The 27,167-nt window shown below is 39.8% G+C and overlaps 2 protein-coding genes and 1 pseudogene across 2 annotated transcripts; 2 read left to right on the top strand and 1 right to left on the bottom strand.

The window, feature by feature from the left end:
• The first annotated feature begins 579 nt into the window (after positions 1–579).
• LOC130738120 (auxin-responsive protein IAA31) lies at positions 580–3,974 on the top strand. The gene is made up of 4 exons (XM_057590029.1): positions 580–877; positions 1,281–1,489; positions 1,579–1,675; positions 1,783–3,974. The coding sequence occupies exons 1-4, from the start codon at positions 639–641 to the stop codon at positions 1,835–1,837; spliced, it is 600 nt and encodes a 199-aa protein (XP_057446012.1). The 5' UTR covers positions 580–638; the 3' UTR covers positions 1,838–3,974.
• LOC130736510 (chromatin structure-remodeling complex protein BSH-like) lies at positions 2,020–22,291 on the top strand (annotated as a pseudogene).
• Positions 22,292–23,280: 989 nt separating this feature from the next.
• LOC130736509 (probable proteasome inhibitor) lies at positions 23,281–23,823 on the bottom strand. Its single transcript, XM_057588335.1, has one exon. The coding sequence runs from the start codon at positions 23,821–23,823 to the stop codon at positions 23,281–23,283; it is 543 nt and encodes a 180-aa protein (XP_057444318.1).
• Between the last annotated feature and the right edge of the window lie 3,344 nt (positions 23,824–27,167).

Genomic DNA, 27,167 nt, shown 5'->3' with positions numbered 1-27,167 from the left:
ATGGATTATTAGTAGACTAATAATATTAGAAAGAGAGGATAATCTATACATAGATCACTTTTTCATTCTTTCTGATTTGATTACTTATTAAACATGGTGTGCATGTCTAATGGCCAGGGCTATTGAGCCAAATCCTCTGCTTTTTTTCTGATTTAATATTTCAAAACATGATGTCCTCCCATCATCATGTGTAGACATCTGCCATGGAAGACAGAGTTGATTAAAATTAAAATAATCACATCTAGAGATTAAAATAAGCAAGAAAGAAAGGGTGGAAGATTATTAAGAACTTGATTAAAATAATGAGATTTCAAGGTTCCAACCAACCAAAACTTGAAAATAAGTAATTAATTGAAGACCGTGTAACTTAGGCCTTGTGGACATGTCGCCCACCCTCATGGCAAATCAAAAACCAACGAGACTCTCAGAATGTTTCTGACTTGGCTTTGCTTTGCTTTTGTTTCATCATTCTCTCTCTCTCTCTCTCTCTCTCTCTCTCTCTCTCTCTCTCTCTCTCTCTCTCTCTCTCTATATATATATATATATATATATATATATACTTTTCTCTCCTTATATAAGGTGCCCATCAGTTCAAGGTGGCGGCTTTTTCTTGTGATCAGTTTCATTGATTGGAAGATATGAGAGCCTTAGAACAATTTGATGCTTCTCAAACTCAGTCATCATCTTCTTCATCTTCCTCCATTGATAGCAACAACCTCCCTAAACCACCACCACCACCACCCTCTTCATCTTCATCTCTCTGCCTCTCTAGTGTCTGTAGAAGAAACAGAACAGATTTGAGCACTGACTTGAAACTTGGTCTCAGCATCTCTCATTCTTCTCAATCAGAGTCAGCATACAATTCAACACCACCAAGGTGCACCATTGCTCCCTCCCTCCCTCTATCTCGCTCTCTCAATTGTACTTTTCTTAAGCTTAGATGTTTGTGTCAGTTTTTCTTTGCTCATAACCATTTCTTGAACTCAAAAGCAACTGAGATAAGTTTCTTCCCAAAATTGATTATGACTTTAAAATCAATTGTATTCCAAACTCTATATTTTGATGGAATAGTGTCTTTTATTCTACAACTGATTTCAAAGACACAATTAATTATCGTGAGTAGTTTCTGAGTTTCAGAATTAATTTTAGGAAAGAAAAACTGATCCAAACATGCTATAATGGAATTGTTTGTGTCCCTTAATCTTGATACTATTTTTTGCTTAGAACATGTTTATGCATGTGTGATTAGTTGCATTAACTTTGTTAATTCTATCTTTCAGGGAGGAAACTTTTGATTGGCCACCAATTAAGTCCACATTGAGGAGCACCCTTGTTGAGAAACAAAACCATCGGAGCCAAACACCTTCTTTGTTTGTCAAAGTCTACATGGAAGGAATCCCCATTGGTAGAAAATTAAACCTCTTGGAACATCATAGCTATGATGGGCTTGTAAAATCCCTTGGCCACATGTTTAGGACCATCATTCTTTGTAAGCAATGAAATTGAAACCCTCATAACATCATTAGCAACTTCTTTCTGTTGGACCACCTTTTTTAAATATCAAATTTATTTTTTCAGGTCCTAACTCTCAACCAAACAACTCTGGGAATTTTCATGTGCTGACTTATGAGGATCAAGAAGGGGATTGGATGATGGTTGGAGATGTGCCTTGGGAGTAAGTGATAAATCCCTCAAATTGAACTCTTAAATTAAGTGTTGTTAACTTAACTCTTCAATCAGCAACATTTTTTTAGTATTTTGATCATTTTGTATTCTATACAGGATGTTCTTGACCAGTGTGAAGAGGCTGAAGATCACAAGAGCTGATAGATGCTAGTTTTTCAATAACGCATACAATCTCTGACTACAAAAGCTCCACCTCAATTTTCAATGTTCATAATTTTTTTCTAGTTCTTAGTTAGAGGTTGGGCAAAACCAGTACAAATTCTACAAAAAAAACAATAGCTTCCATGATGATCATATACCATAGCTACATCTTGGTGTCTTGCTGCTCGGCCCATGGGATTCCCTGTCTCCCCTAACAGTGGTATCAGAGCTTCCGGTTCGATGGATATCACTTTGTGTGGTATTGCGAAGGTGCTGAAGAAGTGTGACATTGTGAAGTGCTGTTTTGGGAGGTTCTGGAAAGACACCTCTTTTTTCTGGGAACCAACCCGGTGCACGGTTTACAGTCGGTCTGCAGCTGTGATGATGTTGTGATGGAGGAGTTGATGCAATCATGATTACACAAGGCGTTCTGGGCATGAGATTGTCCAGGTGGCACATGAGCATTGGTTGATATAGATGCAAGGTGTGTGGTGATAGCGTGCGGGCATTGGCTGGCATTCATGCAAGGTACGTGGTTATGTCGATGGCTGATGAACTTCCGAAGAAGCCAACATGGAAGTTGCACCATAAATTTTCAGCAAGGTTTCGGCATGTGGAAATTCTTGGAACGATTTAGTTCCAAGTGAAGAAAATTCTTGGGATGGTTTAGTTCCAAGTGTAGTGTACTCTTTTATGGTGGAGTATGATAATTTAATTTGTCGGTATATAGACAATGAGAATTATGTTTGTCAGTGAAGACAATGATTATCGGTATAGACAATGAAGGCTGAAGACCATTACAATCAAGGTGGAGATTGTTGGGGTTGATTGCAATGTTAGTCCCACATTGCTAATGAAGGAGAAAAAAGATCAAGTTATGCATTTTGGAGAAGTCCCACGTCGCTTAGATTAGTGAGGGGTGGGAGGGTCCAAGACTATATATAGGGATCTCAAGCTCCTTGTTTCAACACACCAAAAACACCAAAGATGTAGCACCTGAAAACACTTTAAGTTTATATTTGTGTTTTCATTTTCTCTTATACTCTTGTTTTAGAGCATTGTGAGATGTAGTTCAAATATTTACTTTGGAGAGTGCGGGTGTACTGGGGTCTTGGGGTGTGGTTGAGAGTGAAGTCTATGTGTTGTAACAATTTTCACAGTGTTTATTCTCTGGTTGTCGGTTTTGACAACGACCGTGGTTTTTTCTCCGGTTTTGGAGTTTCCACGTAATATTCTTGTGTTGTTGATTGCGCTCCTGGTTTATTTTACTTCTTCAGCTGTGTTATTTCCTAACAGTGGTATCAGAGCCGATGGTTGGTGTAGCCATGGTTACGATTCCTTGTGTCAAAAGTCTTCCTAGCAGTGAGGCTAGGCGGCGGGTTCCGTTGACTTGGTGAAGCGAACGGCGGTGCAAGGGTGGATATGCTTCCGCAGAGGGGGGGCATGATAATGTGGCGGTTACTCGCACTTGATGGGGAGATTGTTGAGAATTCAAGTGCGGAGTTGGAGTCCCACATTGGTTAAGTTTGGGTGAGGAGAAGACTTTATAAGGGATGTGGCCCATAAACCTAATGCCTTAAGGTTTTGGGTTAAGATGTGGCGTCGAGATCTCTTGGTGTCTTACTCCTCGGCCCATGGGCTCCCCTGTCTCCCCCAACAAGTGGTATCAGAGCCGATGGTTGGTGTAGCCATGGTTACGGCTCCTTGTGTCGAAAGTCTTCCTAGCGGTGTTGCTAGGCGGCGGGTTCCTTTGACGCGGTGAAGCGAACGGCGGTGCAAGGGTGGATATGCTTCCGCAGAGGGGGGGGCCATGATAATATGGCGGTTACTTACACTTGAGGGGGAGATTGTTGAGAATTCAAGTGCGGAGTTGGAGTCCCACATTGGTTAAGTTTGGGTGAGGAGAAGACTTTATAAGAGATGTGACCCATAAACCTAATGCCTTAAGGTTTTGGGTTAAGATATGGCGTCGAGATTTCTTGGTGTCTTGCTCCTCGGCCCATGGGCTCCCCTGTCTCCCCCAACACTACATACACACAATAATATAGACGTGAGTTTAGAGTCTCATATTGTTTAAGAATGAGCCAATTGAAAGTCATGTAAGAAATGTGACACATGTCTGCGATGTTTTAAAGTTTTGAAATTTTGAGTAAAGATGAAGTGCATGATTCTCTTATCATAATCTTTTTTTTTTCTGTCAAATTAGTACAAGCTCTCCTGCTGTGTATTCCCTCTGTCTTCCTAACAAATTTTCAATTCAGTGTTTGTTCTCTGAGTTTTATGGTGGGATCTAACAAATTTCCACTTTGTTTTGGAACTATGCCAATTATATTGTAGTCATTTGGTATTTTGCTTTTCCCTTTTAGCAATCTTACCTACAATGCATAGTTGTGATGTTTTTTTGGTGTCTTTCTTTTATGACAGTATACTCAAAAAGTTGCAAGCTTGGTTTGGATCCAGCTCAATTATTTTGGTGGAAATTTTGTCTATTACATCTTCCTTTAATGAGAGCCATACCTACTAGTTGAAATACCAAATACTCAAACCCTTATGTTAGCTCAAAATTTATCTAAGCAAATAATAGTTAAACAATGAAAAGCAGGTATCATTCCCTAATTTCCCTAGATGTGTCTTTTTGTGCTGTTTCTGCTTTGATGAAATATCGTGAGATTGAAATGATTTTCTGCACTTGTTTTGTTGGTTCAGCTTGTATGTGTCTAACATCATTGTATCATTGTATTTTAGGACTTGAACAACTTTGAGAATGATCCTGAAGAGTTTGTGAGAATCTTCTGCAAAGACATGGGTATTGAGGATCTTGAGGTTGGGGTAAGTATATCTAACTATCATCACTAATAATAAATTATAGGCTAAATTAAGCTTTTCGTCCTTAACCTTTTCCATAAATATGGTTTTCCTCCCTCGCCGGAGCAAGACGTGGTATTGGTCCCTATCTTTTGCCAAAATGATTAGTTTTAGTCCCTCCGGCCGTTTGGGTCAACGCCGGAGCTCCGCCAGCCCATGTGGCCTTGCCACGTGATTGCCACGTCATTTAATTAACACAGGTGGAAGTTTTATTTATTTAATTATTAATTAGATTATTAATTATTTAAAAAACGAAATTAATAATTAAATATTTAAATTAATTAACAAAATCATATCATCTTCTTCATTATGAACATCATCTTTAACACATAATCATAAAAAAAACCGGAGCTCCGCCAGCCCATGTGACCTTGCCACGTGATTGCCACGTCATTTAATTAACACGGGTGGAAGTTTTATTTATTTATTTAATTATTAATTAGATTATTAATTATTTAAAAAAATGAAATTAATAATTAAATATTTAAATTAATTAACAAAATCATATCATCTTCTTCATTATGAACATCATCTTGAACACATAATCATAAAAAAAACCGGAGCTCCGCCAGCCCATGTGGCCTTGCCACGTGATTGCCACATTATTTAATTAACATAGGTGGAAGTTTTATTTATTTAATTATTAATTAGATTATTAATTATTTAAAAAATGAAATTAATAATTAAATAATTAAATTAATTAACAAAATCATATCATCTTCTTCATTATGAACATCATCTTCAACACATAATCATAAAAAAAACCAGATTTACAACGTGTGATGTTCAGAAATATACCAAGCATCATATCATCTTAATTGTATTATCTTCAGCATCATACCATTTTCTCAAAACCCATCACCATCACCCTCTTCTCTTTGTCGACCACCCCAAGATCTGCACAGTCGTCGGAAACGACCTCAACTACGACGACATGGCTGACGAGCTTGGCTTGCTCTCAGATCTCGCGCTCTTCCATGTCAACTCTCAGATTCCGGCCCTCCTCTGCCGCTCGCGCCGCTACAGCTAGCGCTGCCTCCAACGCGCCGCCGGTCCCTCCTTTCCTTCCCAATGCACGCTGTGGACTACCGACAATTCCAGATCTGTCTCGCTGTCCCTCTGGTTCAGGAGAAGTAACCGTGTTAGTAGGTGCTGGATTTCGGGGGTTTTCATTGGTGCTGGTTCTCGATTTTGAGGGGAGGAGGAGAACGACATATGGCAGAGATGAAATGGGTGTTGGTGGTGGTGGCGACTCTGCAAGTGGTTTGGAGACGGAGGATTTTGGGAACTCGGCGGAGAAATCTCCAGATCTGTTCTTTTGTTCTTCTTTGTATTCCTCCTCACCCTCTGTTCTTTCCTTTTTTTTATGTTTTGCTAAAGATGGTTCCATGAGGACTTGGTGAAGATGATGATGATAAGAAACGGTGGAGGAGGAGATGATTTGCTTGTGATCGATGATGCCAATGGATGGGGTTGCAAATCTGGGTTTTTTTTTATGATGATGAAGTATTGTTGATGATGTTGATATGGATGAAGAAGATGCAATTAATTAATTTCAGTTTTTTTTTTTTAGTTTTTTTTGTTACATGATGTTGTTAATTAATTTAATAATTAGTGTTTTAAATTATTTTTAAATGAAAAACAAAAAAAAATCCAACCAGGTTCATTAATTGACGTGGCAAAGCCACATGGGGTGCCACATGGGCTGGCGGAGCTCTGGCGTTGACCCAAACGGCCGGAGGGACTAAAACCAATCATTTTGGCAAAAGATAGGGACCAATACCACATCTTGCTCCTGCGAGGGACGAAAACCATATTTATGAAAAAGGTTAGGGACAAAAAGCTTAATTTAGCCTAAATTATAATGTGTTATACTTCCACACACAGTACCTGCTATTTTGGACATGTTGGAGTAGTGCTAAAAGTTAAAACTTCATGCTCCCTGAGAAATGCCAAGAAAGAATGAGAAGTGAAAATTTAACTTGTGCTAACTTAATTTTAGTTTCCATTATCTTTCTTCTTGGGAACATCATGGGATTTTGGTAGATGGGAAAGCTTTTGTTGTTAATACTTTTTTATTTGTGTTGTATAGCAAGAAAACAATATGTTGGGTTAGGAATCAGATTCTTGGTTTCATCCATGATATTCTTTCTCTCTACTTCTGTCATGCAATAATCACATAAACACTCTTGAAAAATGAAATATGTACTAAACAGTGAAATGCTTCTGCTTTGCAGCCAGAGATTGCATTTGCTATCAGAGAGCAACTTTATGAGGTCAGTCATTCTATTGGTTAATTGATATATTATGCTCACAAGTAATATATAATTCAGCTGGCATAATGTTAACTTTTTTCTCATATTTAGATTGCTATTCAAAGTGTGGTTTCAGCAAGAGAAAGCAGATTAAGCAAGAAGGGTCGTCGAGGGGTGACTATACTCCAATCAGGTTTTCAATAAAGTTTTTCCTAGTTAAGTTGATGTGATACAGATAAATACATTTTTATTATAATTTAAATTGAGTACATGTATATTCCTAATCCTCTATTTCATTGTTGTCTTGTTAATGATCTATTAACAGTAAAGGAGGTGCAGTGGCAGTGGACTTGGTCAAGTTATTTGGTCAGAAATCTAGTGTAATTCGGTGAGTCTGATATCATAAGTTAGAACACTCTTGTTGGCTTACATTCAGTAAACTGAACATTTCTGTCATCATCTAATCATCTAGGGCTGCACTTAGTCATGGTGTTTATGTAGTTAAAATTCTTCTTCATAGGGCATAATGAGACAGTTTCCTTCTTATTGGAGCTTGTAAGATTAATTCGTAAGCCTTAGAGCTCTTGTTAGTGTTGGGGTTGATTGCAATGTAAGTCCCACATTGCTAATGAAGGAGAAAAAAGATCAAGTTATGCATCTTGGAGAAGTCCCACATCGCTTAGATTAGTGAGGGGTGGGAGGGTCCAAGACTATATATAGGGATCTCAAGCTCCTTGTTTCAACACACCAAAACTCCAAAGATGTAGCACCTGAAAACACTTTAAGTTTATATTTGTGTTTTCTTTTTTCTCTTATGCTCTTGTTTTAGAGCATTGTGAGATGTAGTTCAAATATTTACTTTGGAGAGTGCGGGTGTACTGGGGTCTTGGGGTGTGGTTTAGAGTGAAGTCTATGTGTTGTAACAATTTTCACATAGTGTTTATTCTCTGGTTGTCGGTTTTGACAACGGTCGTGGTTTTTCTCCGGTTTTGGAGTTTCCACGTTATATTCTTGTGTTGTTGATTGCGCTACTGTGTTTATTTTACTTCTTCAGTTGTGTTATTTCCCAACAGTGGTATCAGAGCTTCCGGTTCGATGGATATCACTTTGTGTGGTATTGCGAAGGTGCTGAAGAAGTGTGACATTGTGAAGTGCTGTTTTGGGAGGTTCTGGAAAGACACCTCTCTTTTCTGGGAACCAACCTGGTGCACGGTTTACAGTCGGTCTGCAGCTGTGATGATGCTGTGATGGAGGAGTTGATGCAATCACGATTACACAAGGCGTTCTGGGCATGAGATTGTCCAGGTGGCACACGAGCATTGGTTGATATAGATGTAAGGTGTGTGGTGATAGCGTGCGGGCATTGGTTGGCATTCATGCAAGGTACGTGGTTATGTCGATTGCTGATGAACTTCCGGAGAAAGCCAACATGGAAGTTGCACCATAAATTTTCAGCAAGGTTTCGGCATGTGGAAATTCTTGGAATGGTTTAGTTCCAAGTGAAGAAAATTCTTGGGATGGTTTAGTTCCAAGTGTAGTGTACTCTTTTATGGTGGAGTATGATAATTTAATTTATCGGTATATAAACAATGAGAATTATGTTTGTCGGTGAAGACAATGATTGTCGGTATAGACAATGAAGACTGAAGACCATTACAATCAAGGTGGAGATTGTTGGGGTTGATTGCAATGTAAGTCCCACATTGCTAATGAAGGAGAAAAAAGATCAAGTTATGCATCTTGGAGAGAAGAAAAACAGAGTTGGGAAAGGATAAAAAAACGTGAACACCTTTATTTGCTTGTTTCTTGTCTTGATTTTTACATAAAGCTGCAGCAGCACTATATATTGACCTAAGCACAGCAACGGCTGATTTCTAAGAAAGGGAAGGAGTAATGATCCAATAATTGGTAATCATACAAACGTGAATTGGGCAACAGTGATGGACCAAGTAAATGGTATTGAAATACCATTAATGTGAAGAGTCTTGCCCATGATTTATGCAACGGTAATGGACCAAATAATTGGTATTTGAATACCATTAATGTGAAGAACCTTGCCCATGATTTGTGCAACGGCAGAGAAGGGAATTAGCTCTTAATTGCTCCTTTGTAATTTTCCTTATCTCGATCATGATTCCCACCATTTGTGTTTAGGGAGAGCTGAATATGTTTAATACCCTCCCGCAAACGAGGCCGAGGTTGGAGGCAAAGTTTGTCCCGGAAGTGACTAAGAGCCGCCTTTGACAGGGGTTTAGTGAAGAGATCAGCAACTTGTTCATTGGTAGAGATGTATTGTGTTACAAGAAGTCCGAGTGAAACCCGTTCGCGAACAAAGTGATAATCCAATTCAATGTGTTTGCTGCGGGCATGGAAAATCGGATTAATGGTCATGTGAAGAGAACTGAGATTGTCACAGTAGAGAGTCGGGGCGGAAGCAAGCGGAATGCGAAGATCCTTTAGAATGAATGTTAGCCATGTGAGCTCAGCAGCAGTGTTAGCCATGGCTCTATATTCAGCTTCAGTGCTCGAGCGAGAGACAGTGGGTTGTTTCTTTGCACACCAAGAGATGAGGTTTCTTCCAAGAAAGGTGCAATAACCAGTAGTGGAGCGCCGGGTAGTAGGACAACCTGCCCAATCTGCATCAGAGAAAGCAAAAAGATCAAGAGTAGTGTTGGAAGTGAAGTGAAGACCTATGTTAATAGTTCCTTTGACATAGCGTAGGATACGTTTGACCATTTTCAAGTGCATAATATTAGGAGCATGCATGAATTGAGACACATAGTTCACACTAAATGAAAGGTTTGGGCGAGTGAGGGTTAAGTATTGTAGAGCTCCAACAAGCCCACGAAAGGGACTTGGATCATCGAGAGGAGTTGTATCTTTGGTGATCTTAGTCTTGGCTTCAAGAGGTGTGCTCATTGGCTTGCAATCAACCCTGTTGGCTCGTTCAAGGATAGTAAGAGCATAATGCGATTGGGACAAGTGAAGGCCATCAGGTGTCGGAGATATTTCAATCCCAAGGAAGTGGTGAAGCGGGTTGCGAGGGATTGTGGAGGGGGTTGTACTCATTAAGGCATATTTTGAATTTGGCTTGACAATTCCTCGTTGAGAGCGAGTGACCATTGGGTGTGAGATCTGAGCCTCTGAAGGGTCAGGAGGCATAGAAGAATCAGACTCATTTTGTAGCGCTGGTGTAGGAAATTCACACTCAAGTTCAACTTGTGAAGGGTGGGGAGAAAACTCTAAGGGCGCTGGGTTATTTTGAGAAGGTTGAACGAATTGTTCTTGAGAAGGAGATGTTGATTCTTCAGGTGGAGAGGAAGGAGGAGATTGTGTGGAAGGGAGGTCCAGCAAGATTGGCGGTAAAGGACTTAAACAAGGTTGAGGAGGAGGTGCCATTGTTGAATCTGCACAAGGTTCTGAGCTAGTGTGAGGCAACCATGAATCAAATATACTAATTACATGCGATGTAGAGGGAGTTGTTTTACTATTATTATTATTTTTAAAAGGGAAAAATGATTCATCAAAAACAACATGTCGAGAAATGAAAAACTTTTTACTAGAAGGATGAAAACACTTATACCCTTTGTGTTTATCACTATAGCCAACAAAAACACACAAAATAGTTTTGGGGTCAAATTTGTGTCTTCGTGTGTCCCAAGTGTATGGAAAACATTTAGACCCAAAAACACGAAGTGAAGAATAATTCGGATGAATGCCATGCAAAGTAAAGTAAGGGGTTTCAAAATTAAGTGCTGAAGATGGCAATCGATTAATAAGGTAGACAGCAGTAGAAAAAGCTTCAACCCATAGGAATAAAGGAGCACCACTATGAAACAACATAGTCATACCTAGTTCACAAATTATTCTATGTCACCTTTCAACCATACCTGTTTGTTCTGGGGTATATGGACAAGAAACTTGATGAATTGTACCTGTTAAATGAAAGTGAGTTGACAGTTTGGAGTTGATGAATTCACCTCCACCATCAAAATGGAAAACCTTGATTTTTTTATCAAACTGTCTGTTAACATACTGTTCAAAGGCTAAGTAAGCTTCAACAAAATCAGATTTTTGTTGTAGAGGGATCATCCATGTAAACTTAGAGAAGTCATCAACCAAACAAGCATAATATTTGAATTTTCCAATGGATAAAATAGGGGCAGGGCCCCATAAGTCGCAATGAATTTTTTCAAAAATAGAAGAGCTAGAATGTTCAGAAGCAGAAAATGGCAATTTACTAAGTTTTCCCAATTGACAACTATCACAAAGATGTTCAAATTTCACAGTCCCAATTACATCAATTAATCCTTTATTCTTTAGCAAATTTATAGCCATAGTTTGAGGGTGGCCTAAACGTTGAAGCCAAATATCTGCTGAGCCAGATTTAAATTGATGTGAGAAATGTAATTCAGGTGTTGAGGAAAGAACATATAGGTCACCCTTGCGACTCCCCGTGATCATTGGTTCCCCTGTTTCTCGTTCCTTAACACAAAAATCAGCATTAGTAAATTCACAACTTACAGGAAATTCTGTTGTTAGTTGACTAATAGAAAGTAAATTCTTTGTTAAATCTGGAACTAGCAAGACATCTCGAAGAGGTAAAGTAATATCTTTTTGCTTGATGAAGGAATCTCCAATACCAACTATCGGTAGAGAAGAACCATCACCAATAAGAACAGAGTCTGTACCTGAATATTTTCGAATATTACGCAACATATTTGATTTACCTGTCATATGGTTGGAGGCTCCGGTGTCCGATGTCCATTCAGTTTCAGTAATTGTATTGTCTAGTGTGAGAGCTGCAAGTGCTTGTGGTATATCATCAGACTGGGTTGACTTCTCGGGTATCCACCAACATATTTTAGCTATGTGACCCATGGTGCCACAATATTGACATTTTTCATTTCGGTAGAGTTCTCGTTCTGTAGGTGTCATGCGACGCTGACCTGGTGGTGCAGGACGCCGTTGTTGAGAACTTGTGTTTGCTTGAGTGCTTTTTTGATTACTAGGTTGTTGAGCTTGAAAACCTCATCCTGTTGATGTGAAGGCTTGAGAGTTCCCACGATTATGATGAGAGCGTTGTTGTTGCCCATAAAATGCCATTTGTTGAGTCAGTGGATTCACCATATTGCCATGGCTAGAGAACCAACTGCGTCGCTGGTCTAGACTCTGAAGTTGTGAGACCAACTCGCTGTACGATGGTCTCGGTGGTTTTAGCATGGTGGTTGTGAATGTTTCATATTGAGGACCAAGACTTGTAAGGAGACAAAATACCTTTTCTTTGTCTGGGATAGATTTTCCAATAGCAGCAAGGTTGTCACACAGTCCTTTGAAAGTGCGAATGTGTTCTCTGATGGTTTTATCATCTTCCTTGCGGAGATATGTAAGTTGTTGGCGAAGGGTGAACTCACGCTCCTGTGAGTCTTCCGCATACGCATCCTTGAGTGCACTCTAAACGGCATGGGCAGTGTCTAACCCAATAACAAGTCCGAGTGCTTCTTCTGAGAGTGTTCCAATTATCCATCCTCGGAGAAGACGATCTGCCTTACGCCAAGCGATGAAATCATCAGTCAATTTTGGGATAAAATTTTCTTTATCAGAGGCTTCGTTGGGGTTTGGTGTGGTGTATTTTGTGGGTGCTGGATCATCATTTGTTAGATGACCCAATAGGTCTTGACTTTCTGCAAGAGCTATGGCTTGTTCACGCTGTAACGCCCCGATTTCTCGAGTGTTACACAGTAACTAATTAACCAATTTTCGTAAAGAGTTTTCGTCGATTCACTTATTAATCTTCAATTAATGACAAACCTTTCATTTTACAAAAACTCTTGAAACATAACCTTTCCAAAAGAACACGCGGAAGTAACCAACTTCGTAAAACTTTTTAAATAACCAACTGTAAAGAGTACGAAACAAAGGCCTGAATGAAAATAAAGATTACATCAAAACTTGTTCATTCGAATTTAAGCAATAAAATTGTTCGATACCAACACTTCGGAAACTCTCAACCCCAACAGAAAACAAAAGACTCTCAACCCAAACCCTATTCCTTAGCCTCTTCCTCTTCCTCTAAAGTGTAGTCGTCCTCCAGTATTGGCACGTCACGTAGCATCAACTCCCAAGAATGAGTCATCGCCATTATCTTCACGACCATCTACCCCCCCCAAACAAACACATAGCAAACAAGCAGGGTCAGGTCCAACAAAAGAATGATAATGACAAAATCAACAACAACATATATAATATAAGTACATTATATGTCTTTTATGGGAAAGAGTCAGTTACTAACGGAATCTCACTTCACACAACCCACCAAAACTTCCATGGCCATAATCACGATCATCCGCAGATGAACAAATCTCGGAGGGGACTCACCGTACAACCCTCAATCATGTGGGGGGACTCACCGTCCGCCAGACTCACCGTCCGTCCACAGAATCACAAGGCGACCGCGGTCAGCCAATCACGTGGGGACTCACCGTACAACCCACAAAACACCCTCGCGTGCAAGGTACCATCGTTCTCATGGTCCATAGTCCTCACCAGACCTATGTCCAATTATTCACATTTACTTGCAAGCGAGTTTATTACACTTTTCTCTTGTTAAGTCTCTAAAATCAATCCTAGAGTCTTATCATACTCTTTATACAAACCTTCACAACACAACATTCACGGGTTACAAGGGAATTACGGCTAGGTGAGCGACCCTTGAACCATTAACTCAGAAAATAAATATAATCCACGTAAAGGAACGCAAGAACATTCACTCATGCATAATATATCATCGCAACTTCAACATATTGACAGCAGAAACAACTTTCACAAAAATAGAGCCACAGAATGCATCTTTCAACCAAAAATCACATATGATACCTTTCTAGAAATCTATTTTAAATATCTACAACTCTCTAGTTAAAATCATTTTCATTTGAGCCCCAGAATTAGGTGATATTACTCCTTAAAGTTTCTGTCCGACACAGGGAAAAACAGCAAGTATGACAGTTACCCAAAACGACCTACAACACACAATACTAGACCAAAATTTATGATCTTTATATGCCTGGAAAGCTCTTTCGAAGATCTACAATTTGTATTTTAATCATTTCTTTATTTGACGACCAGAAACAAGTGAAAATAGGACCTGAAGTTTACTGTCCAGCACAGAAATCTGACAGAGAATGCATTTGCCATCAATTTCGTTTAAGCCATTCTATTCTAAGGGTTCTAAGTCATCTACCAGCATCAAATATAGTAACATGTTCACAGTGTAACCCAATATGACCTGGAAAAGTCCAGCACACATCGCATATTCAAAACCTCAAGCACATCAATCAAGTTCATACATAAAATCATGTCAAAGCATGGCAAGAATCATAATTTTTCCAAGAAAACTCATGATATAACCCCTATTCTACCCAAAAGATCCTAAGACCAGCCCTTACCTCGGGTTTTGAATGAATTTAGATGAAAAGAAGAAGCTTTGGTGATGAAAACAAAGTCCAGAACGCTGCTGTCCTCGTTCCTCTCTCTTCCTTCTTCCTCGCGAAACTCTCCCCCTTGTCGTTCTCCTCTCGCGCGCGCTACACGGCGGTGGTGGTGGCTTGGGCGGCGGCTCCCCTTGCTCTCTCTCTCTCTAGAGTTCTCTCTTTTCTCTCTTCTGTATTTTCCCTTTCTGTTCTTACGTGAAACTTGTGCAGGTTCTGTTCTGAATGAGGGAAAGAAAATAGGGTTTTCCCCTTAATCCCATGCAAACCACAAGTGGGTTAGGGTTTGGTTTTCCCTTTTCAAGCCCAAATCTCATCACCTTTGACCCAATTAATTAAAAACCATAACCAGGTCTTATTTAATTAAAAACCTACTCTTTTTAATTAAATAACCAAACCAAATTCGGAATTAAAATAAAAATGCACAAATTAATTCGCTGGCACTTTACTGCCAGAACCACACTCGGTAAAATTCGAATTTCTCGAGCTACAAGGGTCGGAATGACCTGATTCCACTTCGAGAATTTTCTAGACTTAAAGGGCTACAACGCTCATGAAGAAAGTTTTCCCAAATGAAGTCGTTAAGACCCTCTAAAAATTCACACAAGTTGACAGTTCTAATCTGCCAGTTATCAAACATAGCCAAAAACTTCAATTTTATTCAAACTTCCATAAAATTGTTCCAAATTGAACTTAGGGCCTTACAATACCACCCCCCTTAAAATAGTTTCGCCCTCGAAACTTAAGGGTTTACAAATAAATCGGGGTGTGACTCCCGCATCTTATCCTCTAACTCCCAGGTCGCGTCGCCAGTCTCTTGGTTCCACACGACCTTCACTAAAGGCACCTCCTTGTTTCTTAAGCGCTTTATGCTTCGGTCGACGATCTTGATGGGTGGCATCACCATCGTTAGATCATCCTTCAGCTGTATATCGTCTGGCGTAATCACATGCGAATCATCTGCCATGTACTTCCGCAACTGCGACACATGAAGAACGTCATGGATGTTGGATAGAAACGGTGGTAGGGCGATCCTGTACGCCACCGGTCCAACTCGCTCCGTGATCTGGTACGGCCCAATAAACTTCGGAGTAAGCTTCTTGGACTTGATTGCCCTTCCGACACCTGTCATCGGGGTAACCCGCAAGAAGACATGGTCCCCGGCCTGAAATTCCAACTCCTTTCGTCGGTTGTCGGCGTAACTCTTTTGGCGACTCTGCGCGGTTCTCATCTTTTCCTGAATTCTCCTGACTTCCTCGGTGGTCTGTTGCACCAATTCCGGGCCAATCACCAAATTTTCCCCATCTTGATGCCAGCATAAGGGCGTACGACACCTCCGACCGTACAAAGCTTCGTAAGGTGCCATGCCGATGCTCGCATGGAAACTATTGTTGTAAGTGAATTCGATCAATGGCAGCGTCTCATCCCAACTGCCCTTGTGATCCAACACACAGGCCCGTAGCAAATCTTCCAGCGACTGGATTGTCCTCTCTGTCTGCCCATCGGTTTGCGGATGATAGGCAGAGCTCAATCTCAACTTAGTTCTGAGGGCCTGCTGCAAGGCTCCCCAAAAGTGAGAGGTAAACCTCGGAACTCTGTCTGATACGATGCTGGTCGGTACACCATGTAGACGCACAACCTCAGCCACATAAATCTCCGCCAATTTCTCCACCTTGTACTTCAGGTTGATCGGGATAAAATGAGCGGTCTTTGTCAAACGATCAACAACAACCCAAATTGCATCGAACTTCCTCCGAGTTAAAGGTAACGCCGTCGCGAAGTCCATAGAAATACTGTCCCACTTCCACTCTGGGACATCTAGTGGTTGCAGCTTCCCTGCGGGCTTCTGATGCTCTACCTTCGCTTTCTGACATGTCAAGCAAGTAGAAACATACTCTGCAACCTGCTTCTTCATCCCAGGCCACCAGAAGTGAAGTTTCAAGTCCTAATACATCTTGTTCATTCCGGGATGGATACTCAGTCTACTCTTGTGTCCTTCATCCAGGATCAATCTTCTCATCTCTACATCGTCAGGCACACATATCCGTCCCTTGCATCGCAGAATATTGTCATTCCCAATAGAGAACTCTGGTGCCTTTCCCTGAGTCACACGGTCTCGCCACTCAGCTATCCCTTCATCAGTCTCTTGTCTAGACTTGATCTCTTCCAAAAGTCCACTTGACACCGTCACCATTCCGAAACTCAGTCTTCCTGGTGCGAGCTTAACGTCCAAGCTCATATCTCGGAAAGCCTCGAACAGTTCTAACTCCTTGACCATCATTAAGGACACATGTATAGCCTTCCGGCTGAGAGCGTCGGCTACGACATTGCTTTTCCCCGGATGGTACTGTAGAGTGAACTCATAGTCCTGAAGGAATTCCATCCACCTCCGCTGCCTCATGTTCAGATCCTTCTGATCAAATAAGTACTTTAAACTCTTATGATCGCTGTAGATCGTGAACGTACTGCCATAGAGATAGTGTCTCCAAATCTTGAGAGCATAAACTATGGCAGCCAACTCCAAGTCATGTGTGGGGTAGTTCTTCTCATGAGTCTTCAACTGCCTTGAAGCATAGGCAATTGCTTTCTTATCTTGCATCATTACACAACCTAAACCATTGTGTGACGCATCACAGTACACGTCATAAGGTTCTCCTTCCTTAGGTAAAGCTAGTATGGGTGCGGTGGTCATCCGCTTCTTCAAATCCTGGAAACTAGCCTCACACTTCTCCGTCCACGCAAACGGTTGATTCTTCTTTGTCAACTGGGTCAACGGCGAAGTCAACTTTGCATAATCTTTGACGAATCGTCTATAGTAGCCAGCAAGCCCAACAAAGCTTCTGATGTCGCTTGCCGTCTTAGGTTGCTCCCATGACAGAATCGTCTCGATCTTGCTAGGGTCCACTGCCACACCCTGACTTGATATGACATGCCCCAAAAATTTCACCTCCTCCATCCAGAACTCACACTTTGAGCCGTTAGCATATAGCTGTTTCTCTCGCAACACGCCCAACACCTGGCGTAGATGCTCCTCATGTTCCTCTCTACTCTTCGAGTAGATTAGGATGTCATCGATGAATACCACCACGAACTTGTCCAGGAATGGTCTGAACACTCTGTTCATGTAGTCCATAAACACTGCGTGTGCATTAGTAACCCCAAACGGCATCACAAGATATTCATAATGCCCGTATCGAGTCCTGAATGCGGTCTTCTGGATGTCAGATTCCTTGACTCGGATCTGATGGTATCCTGACTTAAGATCTATCTTCGAGAAGATCACCGCTCCTCTAAGTTGATCCATTAAGTCGTCTATCCGAGGCATCGGATAACGATTCTTCACGATCACTTTGTTCAGCTGCCGGTAATCCACACACAATCTGGACTTCCCATCCTTCTTCTTTACCAATAGCACAGGTGCACCCCATGGCGATACGCTAGGTCGAATGAATCCCTTTGAGGATAGATCATCCAACTGCTGTGCCAATTCTGCCAAGTACCACGGCAATGGTACTAACTTCAGACAATCTCAATCAAACAACCATCTTAGCACACAAGTCTACCCAAATCTCACCGCGAAGCTTTGAAAACACCTTTATCAAAAACAAAACACAACGAGCTCGGAAACTCGTAAGCCCTAAACCCTTAGTGCTCTGGTTTCTCAACCGGAGCTCTGATACCACAATGTAACGCCCCGATTTCTCGAGTGTTACACAGTAACTAATTAACCAATTTTCGTAAAGAGTTTTCGTCGATTCACTTATTAATCTTCAATTAATGACAAACCTTTCATTTTACAAAAACTCTTGAAACATAACCTTTCCAAAAGAACACGCGGAAGTAACCAACTTCGTAAAAATTTTTAAATAACCAACTGTAAAGAGTACGAAACAAAGGCCTGAATGAAAATAAAGATTACATCAAAACTTGTTCATTCGAATTTAAGCAATAAAATTGTTCGATACCAACACTTCGGAAACTCTCAACCCCAACAGAAAACAAAAGACTCTCAACCCAAACCCTATTCCTTAGCCTCTTCCTCTTCCTCTAAAGTGTAGTCGTCCTCCAGTATTGGCACGTCACGTAGCATCAACTCCCAAGAATGAGTCATCGCCATTATCTTCACGACCATCTACCCCCCCCAAACAAACACATAGCAAACAAGCAGGGTCAGGTCCAACAAAAGAATGATAATGACAAAATCAACAACAACATATATAATATAAGTACATTATATGTCTTTTATGGGAAAGAGTCAGTTACTAACGGAATCTCACTTCACACAACCCACCAAAACTTCCATGGCCATAATCACGATCATCCGCAGATGAACAAATCTCGGAGGGGACTCACCGTACAACCCTCAATCATGTGGGGGGACTCACCGTCCGCCAGACTCACCGTCCGTCCACAGAATCACAAGGCGACCGCGGTCAGCCAATCACGTGGGGACTCACCGTACAACCCACAAAACACCCTCGCGTGCAAGGTACCATCGTTCTCATGGTCCATAGTCCTCACCAGACCTATGTCCAATTATTCACATTTACTTGCAAGCGAGTTTATTACACTTTTCTCTTGTTAAGTCTCTAAAATCAATCCTAGAGTCTTATCATACTCTTTATACAAACCTTCACAACACAACATTCACGGGTTACAAGGGAATTACGGCTAGGTGAGCGACCCTTGAACCATTAACTCAGAAAATAAATATAATCCACGTAAAGGAACGCAAGAACATTCACTCATGCATAATATATCATCGCAACTTCAACATATTGACAGCAGAAACAACTTTCACAAAAATAGAGCCACAGAATGCATCTTTCAACCAAAAATCACATATGATACCTTTCTAGAAATCTATTTTAAATATCTACAACTCTCTAGTTAAAATCATTTTCATTTGAGCCCCAGAATTAGGTGATATTACTCCTTAAAGTTTCTGTCCGACACAGGGAAAAACAGCAAGTATGACAGTTACCCAAAACGACCTACAACACACAATACTAGACCAAAATTTATGATCTTTATATGCCTGGAAAGCTCTTTCGAAGATCTACAATTTGTATTTTAATCATTTCTTTATTTGACGACCAGAAACAAGTGAAAATAGGACCTGAAGTTTACTGTCCAGCACAGAAATCTGACAGAGAATGCATTTGCCATCAATTTCGTTTAAGCCATTCTATTCTAAGGGTTCTAAGTCATCTACCAGCATCAAATATAGTAACATGTTCACAGTGTAACCCAATATGACCTGGAAAAGTCCAGCACACATCGCATATTCAAAACCTCAAGCACATCAATCAAGTTCATACATAAAATCATGTCAAAGCATGGCAAGAATCATAATTTTTCCAAGAAAACTCATGATATAACCCCTATTCTACCCAAAAGATCCTAAGACCAGCCCTTACCTCGGGTTTTGAATGAATTTAGATGAAAAGAAGAAGCTTTGGTGATGAAAACAAAGTCCAGAACGCTGCTGTCCTCGTTCCTCTCTCTTCCTTCTTCCTCGCGAAACTCTCCCCCTTGTCGTTCTCCTCTCGCGCGCGCTACACGGCGGTGGTGGTGGCTTGGGCGGCGGCTCCCCTTGCTCTCTCTCTCTCTAGAGTTCTCTCTTTTCTCTCTTCTGTATTTTCCCTTTCTGTTCTTACGTGAAACTTGTGCAGGTTCTGTTCTGAATGAGGGAAAGAAAATAGGGTTTTCCCCTTAATCCCATGCAAACCACAAGTGGGTTAGGGTTTGGTTTTCCCTTTTCAAGCCCAAATCTCATCACCTTTGACCCAATTAATTAAAAACCATAACCAGGTCTTATTTAATTAAAAACCTACTCTTTTTAATTAAATAACCAAACCAAATTCGGAATTAAAATAAAAATGCACAAATTAATTCGCTGGCACTTTACTGCCAGAACCACACTCGGTAAAATTCGAATTTCTCGAGCTACAAGGGTTTCGAGAATTTTCTAGACTTAAAGGGCTACAACGCTCATGAAGAAAGTTTTCCCAAATGAAGTCGTTAAGACCCTCTAAAAATTCACACAAGTTGACAGTTCTAATCTGCCAGTTATCAAACATAGCCAAAAACTTCAATTTTATTCAAACTTCCATAAAATTGTTCCAAATTGAACTTAGGGCCTTACACACGCCATAATGGATAATTTGTAGAATTGAGTTTGAGTGTGATGAAATTGCCAACATTGAGAGACAAGGAAGACATGATTTTTTGTAAGTGTTCACAAAGGCTCTGATACCAAGAAGAAAAACAGAGTTGGGAAAGGATAAAAAAACGTGAACACCTTTATTTGCTTGTTTCTTGTCTTGATTTTTACATAAAGCTGCAGCAGCACTATATATTGACCTAAGCACAGCAACGGCTGATTTCTAAGAAAGGGAAGGAGTAATGATCCAATAATTGGTAATCATACAAACGTGAATTGTGCAACAGTGATGGACCAAGTAAATGGTATTGAAATACCATTAATGTGAAGAGTCTTGCCCATGATTTATGCAACGGTAATGGACCAAATAATTGGTATTTGAATACCATTAATGTGAAGAACCTTGCCCATGATTTGTGCAACGGCAGAGAAGGGAATTAGCTCTTAATTGCACCTTTGTAATTTTCCTTATCTGGATCATGATTCCCACCATTTGTGTTTAGGGAGAGCTGAATATGTTTAATATGGAGAAGTCGCACATCGCTTAGATTAGTGAGGGGTGGGAGGGTCCAAGACTATATATAGGGATCTCAAGCTCCTTGTTTCAACACACCAAAACACTAAAGATGTAGCACCTGAAAACACTTTAAGTTTATATTTGTGTTTTCTTTTTCTCTTATGCTCTTGTTTTAGAACATTGTGAGATGTAGTTCAAATATTTACTTTGGAGAGTGCGGGTGTACTGGGGTCTTGGGGTGTGGTTTAGAGTGAAGTCTATGTGTTGTAACAATTTTCACATAGTGTTTTCTCTGGTTGTCGGTTTTGACAACGGCCGTGGTTTTTCTCCGGTTTTGGAGTTTCCACGTTATATTCTTGTGTTGTTGATTGCGCTCCTATGTTTATTTTACTTCTTCAGCTGTGTTATTTCCTAACCGTTAGAAAAAGTAGATAAGAATTAGCATAATGTGACATGTACATTTGTGGCTTTGTCAAATTAAGAACCAAAAATGGTGCAGATGTCAATTAAGAGAAATGCAGTGGAAATAATGGTAGAATATAATAAAAGAATTTTAGATAGAAAGATAGATAGACAATGAAGTTGAATTACTTTGAAATATTAATGTATTTTCCTTTAATATGATATTTACATTTATAAAACCTATACTTTATGGTAGTTTATTTTGATTAAACAAAATGTCTGACTCAGGTAAGGATTTAGGACGGTTTTGTCTTATTATAGCTTTGGTTTTGATATTCAAAATTAGAACTTAACATGCCTGTTTTTGTTGAATGCATGAGGAAAAGAAAGGAGTGGGACGTATATGAACCCATTGTGGACCTACTATCAAATGAGGAAGTTGATGCCCTTGAAGCAAAGGAAGAGAGGATTTTCAGGTAAACTGTCACATGGTCTGCCACGCCTGAAGGGTTTTGAAGTTATTGTAGAAATTGGTTTTAAAAGGCTAAGAATTAATGGTTCAGCATGTTGTTCATTGTTTGTTCAGTGTCTGATGCAACATGTAATCCAATGTATATTTTTCAGTTAAATATAGAAGAGTGTTTCTCCTATAGAATTAATAGAAATCTATATTCGTCAATTCCGAACAATGATGGCTTATGGTAGCTTAAACTATGAGATGTGGCATGGTGGTTGTTCACCTCGTCCCTAAACTACGAGGTTAGAGGTTTGATTCTTGCTCATGTGAAGATATTCACATTTCATGGTGGCAAAGCTATTCCTAGCACATATTTAATGCATTCACATGAATGTGGACCTAAGACCTCCACTTAAGCTAAACAACCTTGTGTCGGTTGATCTATATGTTTGGTTGTCAAAATGAAGAGTGTTTTACTTAGTTGATTGAATTCGAAGTTTTTGAACTATCTAGTTGTTGAATTAGTTGATAAATCGTGTGTTGCAACACTTAAGCGTCATCTACTAGTTGATTTTCGAAGGTCACACCCTATAGCGTAGTCTCTCTTTGTCTTTCCCCCTTCACGGTTCTAAGAGGTGCCACGAGCTATCCCTTTTTTCCTCGCAGCAGAGTTGATGGAGGAGTGTCAAGATATACTTTTGTGGGTTTGTTTGTGTGGCTTCTCATTCAACCCAAAGTTTATTCAATGTGCAAAACCATAATTATCATGTTCTAACAATTGACATAAAAAATTAACTATTCTCATGATACCCATTTACTCTTAAATGCAAAACTTATTGAGAAACCCATCAAAATGTTCAAATGAACGACCATTTGTGTACAAGCCAATTTGCCTACTCATTTGACATTACACTAAATCCTAAAATTCACTTCAGGTAAATGGTAGGGATTGAAGAGATTGAAAAATTCAAGGTTTTAATTCAATGTCCTCAAATGATAAATGTAACAGTTAGACATTCATCAAAGTATTCCCACGCCGGCATGCATGATCACGTTAAGTAAGTAAAACTCCTCTAACAAATTATTCTTCACAAATGCTTAAGAAACTCAGTTAACTATCGGCGCTACCTTCTAAGTAACAAATCATTCTTCATAAATGCATAAGAAACTCAATTAACTATTGGCGCTACATTCTAAGTAACAAATCATTTTTCATAAATGCTTAAGAAACTCAGTTAACTATGGGGGCTACCTTGGAAGTAACTTGAATGAAATTTGAATTTAATATGAGCACCACAGCTTAATCAGCATCGAGGAGGATTCCTTGCAAATCTGTTGGGCTCAAAACCAGGCACGCTAGGAGCAAGGGGAGGAGGAACAACCGGCAACCCTCCACGAAAACCACCACCGCCACTAAACCAACGGGGATACAGAGGAGGAGGAGAATGGGGAATCGGACAACAAGGAGGAGGAGGCCAGCCAAGTAATTTTGACAAGATCTCAGAATCAATTCTCTTCAGAAGCTTCTCCAAATCCTTGAAATGCTGCTCAGCGTAATTGCTTCCGCCATCTTCTCCGGCATTGATCTGGAGATACAGAGGCTCTGAATCCCCTAAACGCAGAGCATGAACCACCAATTTGTCATTCATTGCGAGACACTTGACGAGCACATTCTTCTTCTCCTTTATTTCCGGATCCGCGGCGGCGTAAACGAACACGTACTCACCGTCATTGGAGGGGTCGGAAAGCGCAGACACTCCAAAACTCAAATAACATTTTGATTTATTTTTTCTTAGTCTATTCAAAGGCTCATTGGTAGCATATTTCAATGGTTTATCATAGCTCATGTATGGAGAGTATGGTAACCTTAGTAGAATGCACAAATCTCTTCTGTTATAGAGTTTGATTTTGGTCCAGATTTTAAACCATTGTCTCTTCAAATAATTCTTTTCCATACATATGGTTAAGGATGGTTATAGGTGGTCTTAGAGCATCTCCGATGCTAGTTCTTATTTCTTAGTTCTTAGGACTATTTATGTGGGCCCGTATTGCCACATGTGTTTAAGCAACTCTCAAGCAATTTTGCTTCAACCATGAGTTCTTAGTTCTTACCACTATTCATTTGGTCCCCCAACCACATTATTTATACTTTTTATTTTCATAAAGTAATAAAACAAAACTCATAAAGTAATAAAGTAATTTAAATGAGAGAGAAATAATTAATATTTTAAGCAAAGAACACAAAAAGCAAAACTTCTTATATAAGAACTGAGTTCTTATTTTTAAGAACTAAGGAGTCCATGTCAGCACATCCAATGGTAAAGTTCTTAGTTCTTAACTCTAAAATAAGAACTAAGAACCTTGCATTGGAGATGCTCTTATGGATCCACTTTCTCACAAGGAAAAAAAAATGAGGGTGTTAAAGTTGTTCTATCTAATTACTGATTTAATTTTTTCTCACTTATTTAATTATAAAATACACATAAATTAATAGTTAGATGAAACAACTTGACACTCAAATTTATATGGGGTATATATAAACCTCATATATATAAGGTTGAGAGCGTATTCCTTTATTCTATATGCAGATTTGGTCGAAGTAGAGGCGACGATGACAGTGCAAGAGGAGGAGAGGGTGACAGTGCAAGAGGAGGAGAGAGGGCATGAGAAAGAAGAATGTGACTTCAAACTTGCTTCCAATGAGTTCATGGGTGTCTTAGGGAGGATTCCGAGTTAATTTTTTGTGAACTTTAGACACAAAGTCAAGGAGAGGAAGAAGATTGAAGGAGCTTCGTCGCACTGTCCAATTTTTTACGACTCTACCGCTCCTGCAACTCGAGTTTCTAGCCACTGTTCACCACTAAACTACCATCGTTCTTCTTCTCTCACTCAACAATGTTTGGACCGGCCATCAAACCGATCAAGCCATAGGTTCATGGTTTAAAGGTTGAACCGAAATCGAACCGAGATCCGTCAGTGGTAATATTACATATACTAATATAGATAATATATGTTATTTTTGCGAATTACACAGAGCTTATTAATAGTATATGATAAAACTATTTTTTATTAAATATAAAATAAAGAATATAATATCACATTTACATAAACTATTACTTAGTTATTTTTATATTAAAATAAATATTACTAATATATCATTAATATGTATATAATACACTCTTTGTGTATCCAAGTGACTATTACTCATAAAATAAATATATGACAAATACGTATACATTGTTAAATTTTTTAAGCAAAAGCATGTAGCACCATTGCCACTACAAGTGTGCTTGGAAAGATATGACAAAATTGCTGTGAGCTGGTCGGTTACTCCAGTTCAGCGGTTCTGTCTTCGGTTTGACAATTGGCCGATTTTATATGTTAACCGAACCGGTCATAAGCCCGGCTCCCGGCTAAACTAGTTGGATCGCCCGATCCAATTTTCTGAACACTACTCTCCAAGGTGAACAAGACCTATGTTCCTTTTATCTTAGGTGAGTCATGTCATCATGCTCCACCGTGAATTTGTAAAACTGCTTTTTGTTTGACTTTGGGCACTTTAAATTCATTTTTAAGCTTCTTTAAGCCATTTGATACATGAGAAATGTATTTTTGAGCCTTGTAACTTTGGTACAAAGATGGTGGACGAGGAGTGCACGATGAAAATTTCATATCGCACCCCGCCACCAAAGACCCTAGATCACAACCACCTTCACCTAAACCCCTTCAACACCATGATCTCATCTTTCCACTGAGCTTCCAATCGTCATTCACCACAAGATCTTGAAATTAGATCTTGAATTAGTTACTATTCACTCATCAATTCTTTCTCCTGTGTTGAAGACAATAAAAGAAACTCATTTTGATTTTTTCTTATGTGCCTTAGGTGGAGTCACAATGGAGGTCGTTATGGGTGTGGTGTAGGGACAATGGGACGGGAGGGATTGAGGTATGAAGAAAAGGGTGGGATTGGAGTAATTTGAGATTTTTACTAATGGTAAATTACTAAATAGGCATTGGTTCCATCAGTGGACCAAAAGAGACTACGTCAACACTAGTCTTTACCTAAATTACGCATTACCATATAAACCACAAAAATTCATTTCTTTTCCATAAAGTTCATATCTTTTCCATAAAAATCATAACTTGAACTTCAAAATCGCAGACAAGGTTCAGATGTGTCGAAATTTAGGGTTAACATGCATAAAGGTAACAACTTTCAAATATAGACTGCAAGGAATTGGGGTTTGGGAGACATACCATAACGCTGCAAACGAACGGTTCACCCTCCTTCGTTCTTCTTCCCTCAGCGAGCGACAGAGCAATTGATCACCCAACACCAGCGAGCAAGAGAGCTTCCAAGCAGTGTCTTCTTCACAGCACAACTGATTCACCCTCTTCTCTCTCTCTCAACCTTCACCAACGTTATGCTTTCATGGAGAATAGGAGGAGTTTCTAAAATGGAGGGAGATTGTAACAAAGACCAATGTGACCTCATTTTAACCCAATTAGAATCCCACACATCCCCAGGGACCAATGTGACTTTTTTTGGAACTTTCATTTTAGGAGGGAACATTTTCTATTTCCACGTAAGCATGGAATGAGGGAAAAAAAATCCATGTCAGTAAAGAATTAACGTCCGTAAGAGGTTTTTAACGTCAGGGACTAATATGACGGACGTTTGCCACATCTGGGGACCGCGAGCCTAATAAAATTCTTCCAATGACGACTTTGAAGTCGGTGGGAACATCTAGGGACCAATCTGACCATTTACCCTAAAAATTTAGATGGAAGTTGTTCATTTTGCACAAAATTAAGGTGCCCACTAGGGTTGACAACTTTGTTTTTGGTCCACCGGTGGACCAGGGGTATTAAAGACTTTGTACAAGGGTTATTTCAGATTTTACTCCTTTCTCTCCTTCCTCCTCCCACTCTCTTCTTCCTCCCTACTTCCAGACCAATCTGAACCTTCACCACTTCAATCTCTCCACCATTGTGGTCAGGTCCATCACATTGTCAGCCATGGCCCCTGCCTCCACTCTCTCCTTCCTCCTTGCCTCCATCTTTCTTGTCCCCATCATCATAAGAGAACTGAATTGCAGAACAGAAAATTTGAAAAGAAATTAAAAAGATTAGATTTTTAGAAGGGAAAATACACGAGATACAATACGAGCCCCAGATCTCCAAGTTC

This window comes from Lotus japonicus, chromosome 2 (assembly GCF_012489685.1).
Source record: "Lotus japonicus ecotype B-129 chromosome 2, LjGifu_v1.2".
NCBI lineage: Eukaryota > Viridiplantae > Streptophyta > Magnoliopsida > Fabales > Fabaceae > Lotus > Lotus japonicus.
This window is presented reverse-complemented; position numbering and strand designations above follow the sequence as displayed.

Bases quoted from the DNA above. Each gene is read 5' to 3' on its own strand.
- LOC130736509 (XM_057588335.1), bottom strand. From the start codon at position 23,823: ATGAGCTATGATAAACCATTGAAATATGCTACCAATGAGCCTTTGAAT.
- LOC130738120 (XM_057590029.1), top strand. From the start codon at position 639: ATGAGAGCCTTAGAACAATTTGATGCTTCTCAAACTCAGTCATCATCT. The intron at 1,490-1,578 runs GTAAGCAATGAA...TTATTTTTTCAG, and splicing joins GTTTAGGACCATCATTCTTT to GTCCTAACTCTCAACCAAAC. The intron at 1,676-1,782 runs GTAAGTGATAAA...TATTCTATACAG, and splicing joins GTTGGAGATGTGCCTTGGGA to GATGTTCTTGACCAGTGTGA.